Here is a 14631-nt window from a genome sequence, read left to right as displayed (position 1 = left end):
ACTGTGGACAAAGTTATGTTTTTCTAAAATGGTTTCTAGTAGTTTGTCCACTACCCAACTTAAACTTGCCTATTATTCCTCCTCTCTTAAACAATTGTGCAACATTAGCAATCTTTGGTGTCATCTCTAGCTAGAAAGAATAGAAAAATTGGAGTCAGTCCTGTTTCCCCTCTTTCCTTACCAGCCTGTCTTGGATGTATTTTGTCCAGTCCAAGGCGTTTATTTTAAAAGATGATGGACTCTTTAATTCGTCATATTTTCTGTGTTCATCTCATTGAAATTTCACATATGTTCAAAAATAGCTTTGTTCCAGTTCATTTGTATACACACAATTCTACAGATGCTGAAAATCTAATGTAACATCTGCAAAATGCTGGAGGAACTCAGCAGATCACGCAGCATCTATGGAGGAAAATTAACAGTTGATGCTTCATATCTCCTTATGAAAGCCTCTGTCCAAAACTTCAGCAATTCGTTTTTTTTCCCCACGGATACTGCCTGATCTGCTGTGTTCATCCAGCATTGTGTGTGTTGCGTTGACTTAGTTTTTTTTTATAACCTTTCTCTATTTTTCTAATTTCCCCTTCATTTCCTTCCTGTTTTTCATGTCTGCCCCTCTTTCTGATATGTGAAAGCATCTCTCATAAGATTGTTTTTTGCTTTATCTCATGTTCTATGCATCATTTCATTCATTTGGTCCTGAATTTGTCAAATGAATTTAGTCTTGTCAAATTGTTCTTAATCCAATTTAAACTCTTACTCCTGTTATTTCTGTCCTTTCACTTAGATATAGCATAGTTTTGTTTATTAGATTAATTTTAATTGGGGGAAAGAATAGAGATACACATTAATACACTATTCCAACTTGTGTTAAAGTTTGTTTAGAGTGAATCTCTCAGTGAATTTTCCCCCAGCAGGTGACGGAAGATGAAGTTATGGATGTTTTAGAAAATGTACTACAGTCTAACATGTCAACGTCTGTAACAAGGGGCTATGCTCTCACTGCAATTATGAAACTAAGCACAAGATTTACTGTAAATGTGAAGTAAGTAACTTTCTAGTAAAAGTAATGAAAATGGTGAGGAAAATTAGTATTTATAAGTATTAAAATGACCCAGTTTTGTTTGCAAGCATGTGTATATATAGGTATAATATATCAAATCATATTTTTCAGTCGAATCAAGAAGATTATATCTATCTATGGAAGCAGCATAGATGTGGAACTTCAGCAAAGAGCTGTTGAATATAATGCACTTTTCAAAAAATTTGATCACATGAGGTAAGTGTAATCTGCAAGTAATTGGATGAGTTTGAAATGCTCAGTTAAAATAGTTTGAACATGGTATTCAAGTTTTTTGTAGCAAGTAAATTGCTTACTTAGGCAAAAAATATTGCTAAAGTTACAGAATGAATGCCAACATTCCCAGTAGTCTCTATGTTGATCCAACAGTTTGTTTTATTGAGATGCAGCACTGAATAGGTCCTTCTGGCCCTTCGAGCCTATAATATTATTAAACCACATACAATTAATGTCCAAATCAACTTGGCAAACTAGTTAATTTTCAAATAATTAACAAAGCAAAACTCTTTAACAAAAAACAGTCTAGCTTGTTCCATAATCCTGCAGTTTATTACTTTTCAGTTGGTTATCCAACTCCCCTTTGAATGCTTCATTCTGCTTTCACTACTCCTCCTCTTGGCTATGCATTCCTGACTTTAACCACTCTGTTTAGAAAAGAAATCCTCATATTAGCTTTTATTTTCATTTTGTGCCTTCTAGTTCTTAAAACCACCAAGGAGAACAGTTTCTGCTTTTGTTTTTGTGAAAACCCTTCAGGATTTTGTTCATCTTCATCATATATCTGTACTGCCGTCTTGGTTACAGGATAACAGTATGTGAAGTGTGTGAATAGTGGTAATCACTCTTGTGTCATATCTTCAGGGACCTTTGTTCTCTCTTCTTGTGTCTCCATGGGTTTCCAGCTGCTTTGATTTCCTCCTACATCCCAAAGACATGTCAAATCTGATAATATAATTAGCCGTAGTGTCAGTAGGTGATGAAAAGTCATAAAAGTGGCTTAATTGAGAAGAAATAGTGAAGTACATTAAATACTCAACTGGCATTCATTATTACAAATATGCAGAACCAAATATTTCTGAAAGTTTCCTTTACTCAGTGCAAGTTGACCTACATCTTATTAAGCACTGGGAAGATGGAAAAAAAAACACAGAAGCTACTTTCTGGCCAAAGTGGTTGATCACGGATGTAGCCTATACATGAATGGAACCAAAACTAAAATGTGGATGAATCAGTCATCAGTCAAAACGATATTTGTGAGCATCTTGTGCACAAGGCATAATTTTGTATGACTTTGGCCTTAGTGTAAGGAAGAGTTTCAAGAAATTTTACAGAGAAACTGAAGAATCACTGGATTTCTACACCGACTTTATCTCATCTTGATGCAATACAGCAAGAAGGCCTTTTTAAGCAATTGAGTTGATACTGTTCTTTCCTCGGCTGTACAGATTTTTTTTATGTAATGTATATTTTCGGGATATCTATCTTTAATGTCATTCTGTAATATTCTTAAAACTTAGTGTGTAGTCTTTGTTATCCATTAAATTAGTCATGTTTCTTCCAAGTTGTTCTAAATTCAGAACATTCTCACATCAGGAAGGTTATATTGCCAAGTTGCTTGCATATTATAATGAATGTGCTATTGCATCAAATACCTTTCTAAATTTGATCCTTAGACTATATATAATGTAGATATTTAATCAGAAAGAAATGACTTATTGAGACTAACTGCATATTGGTAAATTACAGTACAATCTTAATTTTTCATTTTCAGGGCAAATTTTCTCTGTTACCATACTATATATAGTATGTATACTCTATATAGTCATACATAGTACATAGTTGATAATTGTGAGGAATTGTGCAATGCTGTGTAAGTAACTTGAAATTCTAAAAATTTGTGCACAATAGATCTGCACTGCTAGAGCGCATGCCTATAATGGAGAAGATAACAACTAATGGGCCTACAGAAATTGCACAAACTAATGGAGAGGCTGAACCGATAATAGTGGATACTAAATTAGCATCTAGCACCCCTCAGCCTTCTAGCCAGGTACAACAAAACCTTGAGAGTGTATGTTTATATTTTGATCTTAATATATAATAATTGTGTTTGTGGAATCCATTTATATTTTGATAATACCTTTCATGTCAGTATTTCTAAATACTGAAATGCTCTGCATGGCATCAAAGTGCCAGCAACAAAATGTAATAAATATTTTGACGTGGTTTAGATGCACTTTTTAAAGAAGAACCAAGCATGTCATATTGTATGTTATTTTTCTATAGGTATAAAACTACATTTGACATAATTTGATCTATTTAAGGTGATGAATTTAAGTGGCAGGTCAGAAGGCGGGGGTTGATTTCAACACATAACCAGAGAAAAACAATCTAATTTTTTTCTTGTACATCAGACACTTTTAAGATTTAACATCTGAGATGTTTTTCATGTTATCTGTGGTCAGAACAATGCAATTCTCAAGAGAGTCAGGTTTTCCTATTTTATTAATTTGCATCTTGAGATTGATTTTTGTAGTGAGATGAATGATCCTTGGCACAAGGGTAAGATTCAACATATAAAAGTCTGTTATACAAAGTTCAAATGAGCTATTCGGAAGTGGCTGTGGCACGGTTGGGCATGAGGAGATATCAGGATTTAAGATTGTTTAATGTTGTACACAAGTGTAAAGGAAAACAAAATAATTGTTACTCTGGATCTGATGCAGCACAAAAAACATAGGAACACGAGTAAAAAGTAATAGATTGAAATACACAAGACAGTTTGTATACCTAGATTGATTGTACATAAAGTGATGCTCACTACAGGAGTATGTAAGGTGACTGACAGGAAATATTAAAGCAGTGGTGGTGGGTGGGTTAGTGAATGGAGGTGTTGGTCAGCCTTATTGCATGGGGAAATAAACTGTTTTTGAATCTGGTCCTGGCATGGATGTTATGTAGCTTCCTCCCTGATGGGAGTGGGACAAACAGTCTGTGAGCAGGGTGAGTGATTCATGATATTGTGCTGGCCTTTTTCTGCTACCTTCCTTAGATATGTCCTTGATGGTGGGTAGGTTGATGCCAGTGATATGTTTGGCAGTTTTGACTACCCATTGCAGATCCTTTCTGTCTACCATAGTGCAGTTTCCATACCGAGCAGTGATACAGCTTCTTAGGATGTTTTACTGTGCGTCTGTAGAAGGTCATGAGTACTGATATGCCTAGTCTAGCTCTCTACTGCTTCAAAGTAGAGGTGTTAGTGAGTTTTCTTGATTGTGTAGGATGTGTTCTGAGCCCAAGGTTATGTGAGATGTGCACTCCCAGGTATTTGTATTTACAGTGATCTAATATTTACTGCCCAAACTTTAATGTATCCTCTAAATCTTTATTAGAGAGTGTAACTCTGTACATTTCAGGATTGGGGTGGGCATTGGATGTGAGTACTTGGCTTCTATGATCCTAACTTGACTTCTGGTAAGATGGCTGCATGCTCTGTAGCGACTTCTCCAGGGCCAACCAAAGGTGGTGGTGTCTTAAGCTTATTTTTTACGATCACAAGACCCTGCTGGACATCAAGAACTTCAAAGTACTACAGGTCTACCCCATCAGCGAGTTGCTCATTGGCAGAGAAACTGAAGGAGCTGAATTAGGCATGGATTATGTTGCTGTCTGTGTTGCAGAGTCGGAGTCGGTACGCGAAGGAGGTGTGCAGTCTAGCAGCAAGTGATTGTCTTAGTCACTTGTGATTACAAGATCCTGTTGGACTTTCTTAATGTAGAATGCTGCAGATCTAATTCACTGATTTTGGGGTGAATGGTGGGGGTGGATGGCTATATGTGTCTTGTGCTGTGATATGATTGTTTGTACTAGATTTTCCACCTTGGCCCCAGAATAATACTGTTTTATTTGGTTGTATTTATGGGTATTTGTGTATGGTTGAATAACAATTGAATTTGAACTTGATTAAATTGTATAGGAATTTTTTTTGTTTTCCTGATTTGCAACAAATTTAGTTACGTGAATCTTTAATGAAAACTACATTATTATTACCATAACGTTCATTTTGAAATTTAATGAAACATTAGCTAACTTTAGAGAAGTTATAGCTTTCTCCATATTGAGTGAGTACAGATTCACTTAAAGTATTGTAAAATGTAACTTGCTGTTTGGGTAAATTATAGAAGGCAATCTAAGGGACACAAGATATCAAGTATTTGGATAAATGTGTCTTGATCATGCATAGTCAATCTGACTTTATGTGTGGAAGGTCACGTCTAGTCAATATTGTAGCTTTTTGAGCAGGTTGTGAAGAAGACTGATGAAGAAAAGTTGGTGGAGGTTGTCTACATGGACTTTTCCAAGCCCTTTGACAAAGTTCCGCATTGGAGGATGGTCCAGAAGGTTAAGTTGCTTGGCATCCAGGATTCAACATTGGCTTAGTGGGGAAAATCCAGAGTGGGTAGTAAATGACTGTCTCTGTGACTTGTCGTGTCCCACAGGGATTGCTTTTAGGTCCGTTGTTTATCGTTTATATTAATGATTTAGGTAATGTGGTAAACTGCATCAACAAATTTGCAAATGACACCAAGATTGGGGGTGTAGTGAACAGTGAGGAAGGCTATTAAAAGCTTTCAGTGTGATCTGGACCAGATGGAAAAATGGGCTGAAAAATAGCAGATGAAATTTAATGCAAACAAGTGTGAGGAGTGGCACTTTGGAAGGGCAAACCAGGATAAGATTTGTGCAGTGAATAGTAAGGCACCAAGGTGTGTTTTAGAACAAAAGGTTCTGAGAATACAGATCCATCAGTCCTTGATAGTGTTGTAATGAGAACTTTTGACACATTGGCCTTTAAAAATCAGGTCACTGAGTAGACAAGTTGAAGTTACACAAGTTGGCTGAATTTCAAGTGTGCATGCAGTTCTGGTCACCTACCTATGGGAACGATATCAATAAGCTTGAAAGAGTGTAGATTAAGTTTACAATGATGTTGCTGGGACTTGAGTTATAGGGAGGGTAGGATTTTTTACCCTGGAGAACAGGAGAATGAGGGGATATCATTTACAAAATTGAGCAGTGTAGATGGGGTGAATGCATGCAGGCTTTTTCCCCTCAGGCTTAGTGAGACTAAAATATTTCAACTTTCATTCTTAACTGGTAACATCTATTTAAGGGGAATCTAAGAGGGAGCAACACTCAGAGGGTGGTGAGAGTTGGACCAAGTTACCTACAGAAGTAGCAGATGTGGACTGAATTGCAACATTTAAGAGAAGTTTGAATAGGTACGTGGATGAAAGCACTGTTGTTCAAGTGTAGGCTGGTGGAACTAGGCGGGTCAGGCTAGCATGGACTGAATGGGCCATAGGGCCATCTTTCTGTACTGTAGTGCCATATGACTCTTAAAGTAAAGTCAAACAGAATTTGTAGTTCCTTTTGGTTGCGAAAGATTTTCACATGTACTATTCTGATTAAGAGCTTGAAACCTTTGGAGTTTTGCAGTATGAATTTTAAAACGTTTAAGTTTGTATTGTGATCTTTGTAATTGACCAGTGATGTTGACTCAACTGTCTCATGGTATAAGTTATGTAGTTAATTAAAAGAAACACTTTTGAACTAGCAGAGGCACAAATATATCAAACCTTGAAATGGACTGTGAAATGGGTGTTGAAGGAATTTGATACCCATATTCATCAGCTCAGTGGGCCACCATTCTGCAGTTTGGAAGCATTATAATCAAATTAATTACCTAATTCTGAACATGAAGATGTGTTCAATTTGATTTCTTTTTCAGGCTAATGACTTATTGGATTTGCTTGGGGGAAGTGATGTGACACCAGTGATTCAGACTCTCCCACCCAGTAAACCAAACTCAGCTGGTGGAGAACTTCTAGATCTGCTAGGAGGGCTGGATTTATCAGGTTAGCCTCATGTGAATTTTTTCTAGCCAAGTGTAAGACCCAAAGAACTTCGACATTTTGCATAATGGACACCATGAGCAGGTTTAAAAAGTTATTACAAATAATTTAAGCATCTAGATAATGAAGAAATAAGTAGATAATTTGAATTGTACTTCTTTCAAGCTAAAGATAAAGAAATTGAGGTTTATAGATGAGCTGAATGTAGTGGGTGATGATGAGCAAAGTGTGAAGTTAGATGGAGGAAATAAACAAGTGACTGAAAGATCCTTATCAGAATGAAATAACATTTTGAATACAATTGTATGTTTCAATTGAAAGTGAATATGGCGTGATAAAACACAAACATAATGGGGAACTTGTAATATGATTTCCAAGAGAAGTGCCCTATTTTAAATCATGAGTAAAGTGTTCAGAAAATTGGAGAGAAGATCCATAATTTTATTCAGGATTATTCTGAGGAAAAATCCTGATTATTGAATCCTACTGCATACAAACTAGAAATTCCCGGTGTTCTTCTGTGACATTGCTCTTCACGGAAGCTTTGAGCTCATCCATACACTGGATGATCTCCTTCCATGACAGTTCTCAAAGTAGTTGTCTGTTTCAGGTGTCTTGTTTCTGGCATATGAAGGAAGATGCTTCCCCAGAGAGTAACTAGGGCCTTAATGGCAGGAAGAGGATTGACATTGTATTCATTATCTTCCACTGAATTTGGAGGTTTTTGTGAAATCTTTGTGGTATTTTTCTAGGAGATTCCTTAAGATTCCTTCTGTAGGTAGTCAGAAGGACTAATGTTAGACTGTCAGGCTTGATCTTGTATCTTCAAATGCCATTTCAGGATCACCTTTAATATCACTGGTATATGTGGTGAAATTTGTTTTGCAGTTAGCAGTACATTGCAATACATTAAAGCTATAAATTACAGTAAGAACTATATAATAGTGCAAAAAGAGGGGAAAAAGTGCAGTAGTATACATAGGTTCATTCAGAAATCTTCATTCCGAGGGGAAGAAGCTGTTCATAAAGCATTAAGTATGTGTCTTCATACTCTTGTATCACCACCTTGAGAAGCAATGAAAAGAGGGTATGTCTGGGTGATGGGGACAAGGTCCTTGATGATAGATGCCACCTTTTTGAGGTGTTTTGAAAACGTCTTCTATGCCAGTGAGGCTAGTGCCTATAATGGAGCTGGATGAATTTGCAACTTTCTGCAGTCTTTTCCAATCCTGTGCACTAGCCTGTCCATACCAGATGGTGATGCAACCAGTAAGAATGCAGTATCTCTATGGAAATTTGCAGATCTTATGACTTACCTAGTCTTCTCAAACTCCTAGTGAAATATGGCTGCTGTTGTGCTGCCTTTGTAATTGCATCGGTATGTTGGGCCCAGGATAGGAATTTGAAACTTTGTATGCTTTCCACTGCTGATCCCTAAATGTGGACTTGTGTGTGTTCTCTTGACTTACCTTCCTGAAGTCCACTATCAATTTCTTGGTCTTACTGGCATTGAGTGACAGGTTATTGTTGGAAGACGACTCAACCAGTTGATCTGTCTCACTCCTGTACGCCTCTGCGTCACCATCTGAAATGCTGCCAACGATAGTTGTGTCATCGGCAAATTTATAGTTGCCATTTGATCTGTGTCCAGCTACACAGTCGTGGGTGTAGAGAGAGAGAGAGTAGAGCAGTAGTCTGAATACATCCTTGAGGTGCATCAATGTTGATAGTCAGTGAGGAAATGATCCTTCAGATCTGCACAGACTGTAGTCTCCCGGTGGGAAAGTCAAGGATCGAATTGCAGAGGCCCAGCTTTTGGAGCTTGTTGATTACTATTGAGGGCATAATTGTGTTGAACATTCAGCTGTAATCAATAACTAGCAGCCTCACATAGGTATTGCTATTGTCCAGTGATCCAAGGCCGCATGGAGAGCCAATGAGGTTGCTTTTGCTGTAGACTTATTGTGGCGATAGGCAAATTGCACTGGTCCTTGTACAGGAATTGATTCTGGCCATAACCAACCTCTCTAAGCACTTCACAGTAGATGTGAGTGCAACTGGGCGATAGTTGTTGAGGCAGCTCACCCTGCTCTTGTACCCTTTTGAGACCGATGGGAACCTCCAACTGTAGCAGTGAGAAATTGAAGATGTCCTGGACACTCCCACCGGTTGGCACAGGTTTTCAGTGCCTTACCAGGTACACCATTGGGCCTGATGCTTGTGAGGGTTCACCCTCATGGAAGATGTTCTGACATTGAAACCAAGACACAGAGATAACAGGGTAACCAGATGTTGCAGGGATTCACACAGGTGTAGTTTTATTCTCCCTTTCAAAGCGTGTATAAAATGTGCTGAGCTCATCTGAGGGTGAATCATCAAAGTTGTTCATGATGTTAGGTTTTACCTTCTAGGATATAATGGCCTGCAAACCCTGCAAGAGCTGACATGCACCTGATTCTGTCTCTTTTTGTTATTTCTCTCTTAAAATAGCCTTCTGTAGATCATACCTGGACTACTTGTATAGTTCTGGATCACCGGTGTTGAATGCCACAGATTTAGCCCTCAGATTAGCCTCTCCTGGTTTATTCATGGCAGTTGGTTTTGTTATGTCTGGTATGTTCTTGAAGGTATACACTCATCCACACAGGCCTTGATGAAGTTAGTGACAACTGTGGCATATTTGTTCAGGTTTAAAGATGAATCACTGAATATTGTCCAGTTCACTGACTCAAAGCAGTTCTGTAAGTGCTCTTCATCTTCCTTAACCGTACCTTGGCCCTCACCAGTTTCCTCATTAGTGCTTATACTTTGAGGACTGTCTGAGATGCTAAACCCCATGATAAGTTTGATCATGTCTCACCAGGAACCTTATTTGTTGGAGCAGTGTGGCACAGTAGAGGCAGGTTGGCAGTACATTTGGTCTTGCGGGTGTCACATGCAAGGCCCATCTTCTCATCTTGACCTGTAAGTCTGCATAGATGAATACTGACTTTAGTTCTAGGGTGTTATTGTCTTAGTTTGAACAGTTCCCCATAAATTCAGAAAATTAGCACCATTTCTGGAGGTAGTTTGTAAGTGTGGTGTAAATTAGCAGTGAGAAAGATTGGGACAAGTGACAATGATGCAGCCTTGTTTGAAAGCTGTCTTCATTGAAATTGGTTCTGGAAGAAACTGTTAGAATCATAGCTTTTTCAAAAATCAAGTTTTATTGTCAATGTTGAAGTACATGTATACACAGATGCTATGAAATACCTCATTTGCAACAGCATCAAGGCAGCTATTGTGAAACAAATGTAGGTGAATTTCTGTAAGCCATATCTGAGTGTGCCTAATTCCCCTTCAAACTGGTGGAGTTGAAGGCCATGGTGATGCTCCACAAAAGGTATGGGCAACTGTTTTGTTTCGGGGTGGGCTGATAGCATAGCAGTCAGCATAACACCATTAAAATGTCTGTTACCTGGGTTCAATTCCACTGCTGTCTGTAATGGGTTTGTACATTCTCCCCGTGACTGTTTGTGTTTCTTTCAGTTTCTCCCAATTTCCTGCTACATTCTAAAGCCATATGGGTTCGTAGGTTAATTGGTCATATGGGTGTAATTGGTCAGCAAGGCTCGTTAGCCTGGAAGTGGTTATTACTGTATCTTAAAACATATTAGTTATATCATTAATCTGGTATTTTTCAAGCTATGGGAAATCATTCAGATCACTTACTGGTTTTCTGAGCATTGCCTTCAGTCCCATTTTCCCCACTTGTTTTTCAATAACATGTTCTTACATGTGCATCAGCTCTCCCTAATTTTCTTGTCATTATATTGTAGTTACCATCAAATCTAATTTGTCTCCAGGTCAACTGAATTGTTTGTATTTGCAGGTGGTACAATGCCATTAAATGCCCAAGCTCCACAATTTTCACAGACACCACTTCTGTTGGATGGTTTAGCGTCTCAGCCAGTCTTCAATGATTTAAGTTCGGGTAAGACATTTTTGGATTTCAAATAGATGAAGTTTTATTTGTTACTATTTCACTATCCTACTCAGTTTAGGGGTGGTTGAGAATAGTGAGAGGTTCTGATCTAGCAAAGAACCTCAAATGTTATGAATTATCTGAAAAAAAATGTTCTCCAATCAGTTTCCTTTTTTTATTACCAGTATCTGATGGGAAAGAATAAATGGGAGAGGTAGTTAAGGTCTAAAACTGTTCATCTCAATATTAAGATTGTAATATGAAAAATAAGAAGTAAGTTGGGTCTGGACCTTGGGCTTGAAGTGAGTGACATTGCAAGTGTGTGCATTGTGTGTTTTCTTTCTGCATCATGTACCCTGGCAAAATGTCAAAGGTTTTTTTTTTCTTTATATGCAATTAATCAACCTTTTATAGCAGTAAAAAAAAAACTTTGGTTTCCCCCTCTGTTGGATGGAGTGGATTGACCATTGCCCATGCTTATGTTTTTAACCCCTCTTAAGTTACTCTGTGTTGAATTGTAAGCAAAAATATTAAACAGTACTGATATCTGCAGTAGATTTGGTCTCGTCATAGTCAACACCTGCTCTCACAAGCAGACTAACACAAGACTTCAGAGGCCTGGACAATATGACGGCATAAGTACCTTAGTCAAATACTACCGTCATTTGCATTATATCATCCAAACAAGGCTACACAGAGTTATCCAATCAGGTGTGTAATGACAGATACTGTCAGATTACTAGCCTGACAGTTGCCTGACCTCAATTATTTCTATCAAACTGACCCCAAAAGATCAATATCATCAGTAAGATTGCCACAAAATAAATTCATGTCGAAGCCCCTTATGAACCCCACAAAGCTAGGTTTTCTTGGAGACATTGCCTGAGAAAAGCTATCATTTTCAACAATAAGAGCTGCAGTTTGTCCACAAGATGTGCATTGTGCTGAAGTCCGTTGTAACTGATATGACTTTTCTATTCAGCAAATGAGGAAGTGTATTGAGGATGACCAACCAGATATTAAATCTGACTTTCATTTCAAATGCATGAAATGTTAAATTCTTCAAAAGGCAAATACTTAGTTTCCTTCAGTTATTAAACAGTAGATGTGAGTAAATTAGAAGTTGCAGAAGGGATTTTTTTACAGTTGAGTCATCTAATCCTCTCTGGAAATTCACTACAGCAAACTGTTGACTGAAAAATCAGTATAAATATTCTTGAGTGACATGCACATTACTCAAGGATAACTGGTGGTTTTCTGTCAATGAAAATTGTCCAAACTATGTTGGTCTCTTGTTTTGGAATGCCAAGTGAAATTGGCATTCCCGTCAATTGTTGTAACCAAGTACATTGGAGTCTGGTTAATTGAGGCACATTGGGATCAATATAATTAGGACCAGTTAAGTGACTGCCCCAATTAGGCCATGGAAATAGTTAAAAAGTTATTAGAAAAAGACAAACTGCAGTTTAATTGAGTAACAAATCATTTAAAAGAAAAACAGAACAAATTAGAACACTTCTACTATAAAACTGTATTGGTCCCTAATGGGTATCAATGCAGTGTACGCTGTCACGTTCTTTTGACTGTCAATGAGCAAAATCAGCCTATGCCTAATGTAGATAATGGATTGCTTTTATACAATCCTTTTAATGATTGCATCCTCCAAATCTTTTTCATTGTTACATTTTTGATTGTCAATACTTTCAAATTTTTTTGTAGTTTCTAACTTGTTGAAGTAGTGAAATCATTCTGTTTTCACTCTGGTCCATTTCTGGCATCTCCAAGCCTGAATGCTTGAAATCGCTGTGAGCAGAACAGTTCCAAATTGTCTAACTGCTTCTTTCTTGCTGACTATCAGCGACAAAAATCACTCCTTTTTGAACACACAGTCTATTTAAAACTGTCCACTCTAAGTATGATGTAGTGCCTACTAACCACAAAAGTGCACACTTTAGAAACTGTACACGTACAACAAGCTGGAGGAACTCAGCAGGTCAGGCAGCATCTGTGGAAATGAGCAGTCAACGTTTCGGGCTGAGATCCTTCGTCAGGACTGAAGAGGGAGGGGGCAGGGGGCTTATAAAGAAGGTGGGGGGAGGATGGGAAGGAGAAGGCTGGTAGGTACCAGGTGAAAAACCAATCAGAGGAAAGATCAAGGGGTGGGGGAGGGGAAGCAGGGAGGGGGTAGGCAAGAAAAGTGAAGGAATCTCAGGGGGAAGCACTGTGTAGTAGAAGAAGGCAAAGTCATGAGAGGTGATAGGCAGCTAGAAGAGGAGACAGAGTGATGAGGGAAGAGGGAGGGAGGGAATTACTGGAGAATTGGATGTTCATGCCAAGGGGCTGGAGACTACCCAGACGGTTTATGAGGTGTTGCTCCTCCAACCTGAGTTTGGCCTCATCATGGCAGTAGAGGAGGCTATGTATGGACATATCCGAATGGGAATGTGAAGCAGAGTTGAAGTGGGTGGCAACTGGGAGATCCTGTCTGCTGGGAGATCCTGTCTGTTGTGGCAGACGGAGCGGAGGTGCTCGACGAAGCGGTCCCCCAATCTGCGTTGGGTCTCGCCGATGTAGAGGAGGCCGCACCAGGAGCACAGGATGCAATAGATGACCCCAAACAGACTCACAAGTGAAGTGTTGCCTCACTTGGAAGGACTGTTTGGGGCCCTGAATGGTGAGATATGATAGATAAGGCAGAGATTTTGGTTCTTAACTTTCTGGAAGGGAGTTGAGGTGGACAAGGATAAAATTGCGAAAAGCAGTACAGAGGCAGAGAGGCTGTATAATGCCCTTTTGATTGTGATCCTCAGGAGATCTGTGCTGAGGTAGATTAAAAATGAAGATGAAAGGTAATAATATCAGTAATATAAAAACCTGGTGGGGGAAGAGAGAATATAGATCCAGTATGGTCTTCATTGAAACCTGACTTGGGAGTAAATGCACAGTGACTCCCAGAGTTCTTAGATGTTATTGTTAGTATTGGTGAAATAGCCTATGAAAAGAGGAAATGGAGAAAAGACGCAGAAGGGCATATAGAATTGTGAGCATGCAGGTATAAATCTGGTCTGGGTGACAGCAGGAAGTCATAACATGAGCGACAAGTTTGTTAGGTAGTGTAAAAGGGTTTGAAATCTGGAGCAAATTTCTAATCCTCAAATCTACACATGGCTAAGACACAGTACAAATCAGCACTTTTTGAGGAAGATTATAGGGTTAAGAGAGATGAAAACAAGTTTGAATGGTATCCTAAATGAGCAGGCTGGTCCACCATTCAGGGAAGCATGGCAGTTTGATAAATGATGGAAATGTAAAACATTTGATGTCCATAATGAAAATTAGAGATTTAATGCCATAGAGCTGGAAATGGTTAAATTGTGAAAACTACAATCATTAAATGTACTGTTCTTTTTCCCCCACAGGAATTCCTTCAGTTACAGCATACAGCAAAGGTGGTTTAAAAATTGATTTTAATTTTGAACGTTCCAATACGAATCCTAATGTAACTGTTGTTACAATAAATGCTACCAACTCCACAGAAGTAGATATGACGGACTTTGTATTTCAAGCTGCGGTACCAAAGGTATTTGTCAGTTTTATACTACTTCTAAACTGAGCTCATGAATGTTTAATATCTTCGTCACATCGCTGCAACTTAAGAGCTTTATGGTAAC

General features: G+C 38.4%; 1 protein-coding gene across 2 annotated transcripts in view; it reads left to right on the top strand.

Moving 5' to 3' along the window:
• Positions 1–14631, top strand: part of ap1g1 (adaptor related protein complex 1 subunit gamma 1) — an 88935-nt gene that overhangs the window by 60952 nt on the left and 13352 nt on the right. Inside the window, exons 16-21 of one of the 2 annotated variants that reach the window (XM_073070160.1) lie at positions 918–1045; positions 1175–1279; positions 2990–3131; positions 6873–6999; positions 10868–10969; positions 14380–14540. In XM_073070160.1, coding sequence (XP_072926261.1) covers positions 918–1045; positions 1175–1279; positions 2990–3131; positions 6873–6999; positions 10868–10969; positions 14380–14540 — 765 coding nt within the window. Of the gene's footprint in view, positions 1–914; positions 1046–1174; positions 1280–2989; positions 3132–6872; positions 7000–10867; positions 10970–14379; positions 14541–14631 lie in introns of both variants that reach the window. The other variant, XM_073070159.1, reaches the window with a different exon arrangement.

The sequence above is a fragment of the Hemitrygon akajei genome, chromosome 17, assembly GCF_048418815.1.
Source record: "Hemitrygon akajei chromosome 17, sHemAka1.3, whole genome shotgun sequence".
Taxonomy (NCBI): Eukaryota; Metazoa; Chordata; class Chondrichthyes; order Myliobatiformes; family Dasyatidae; genus Hemitrygon; species Hemitrygon akajei.
The sequence above is the reverse complement of the archived record's forward strand: the minus strand, read 5'-3'. Positions and strand labels throughout refer to the sequence as shown.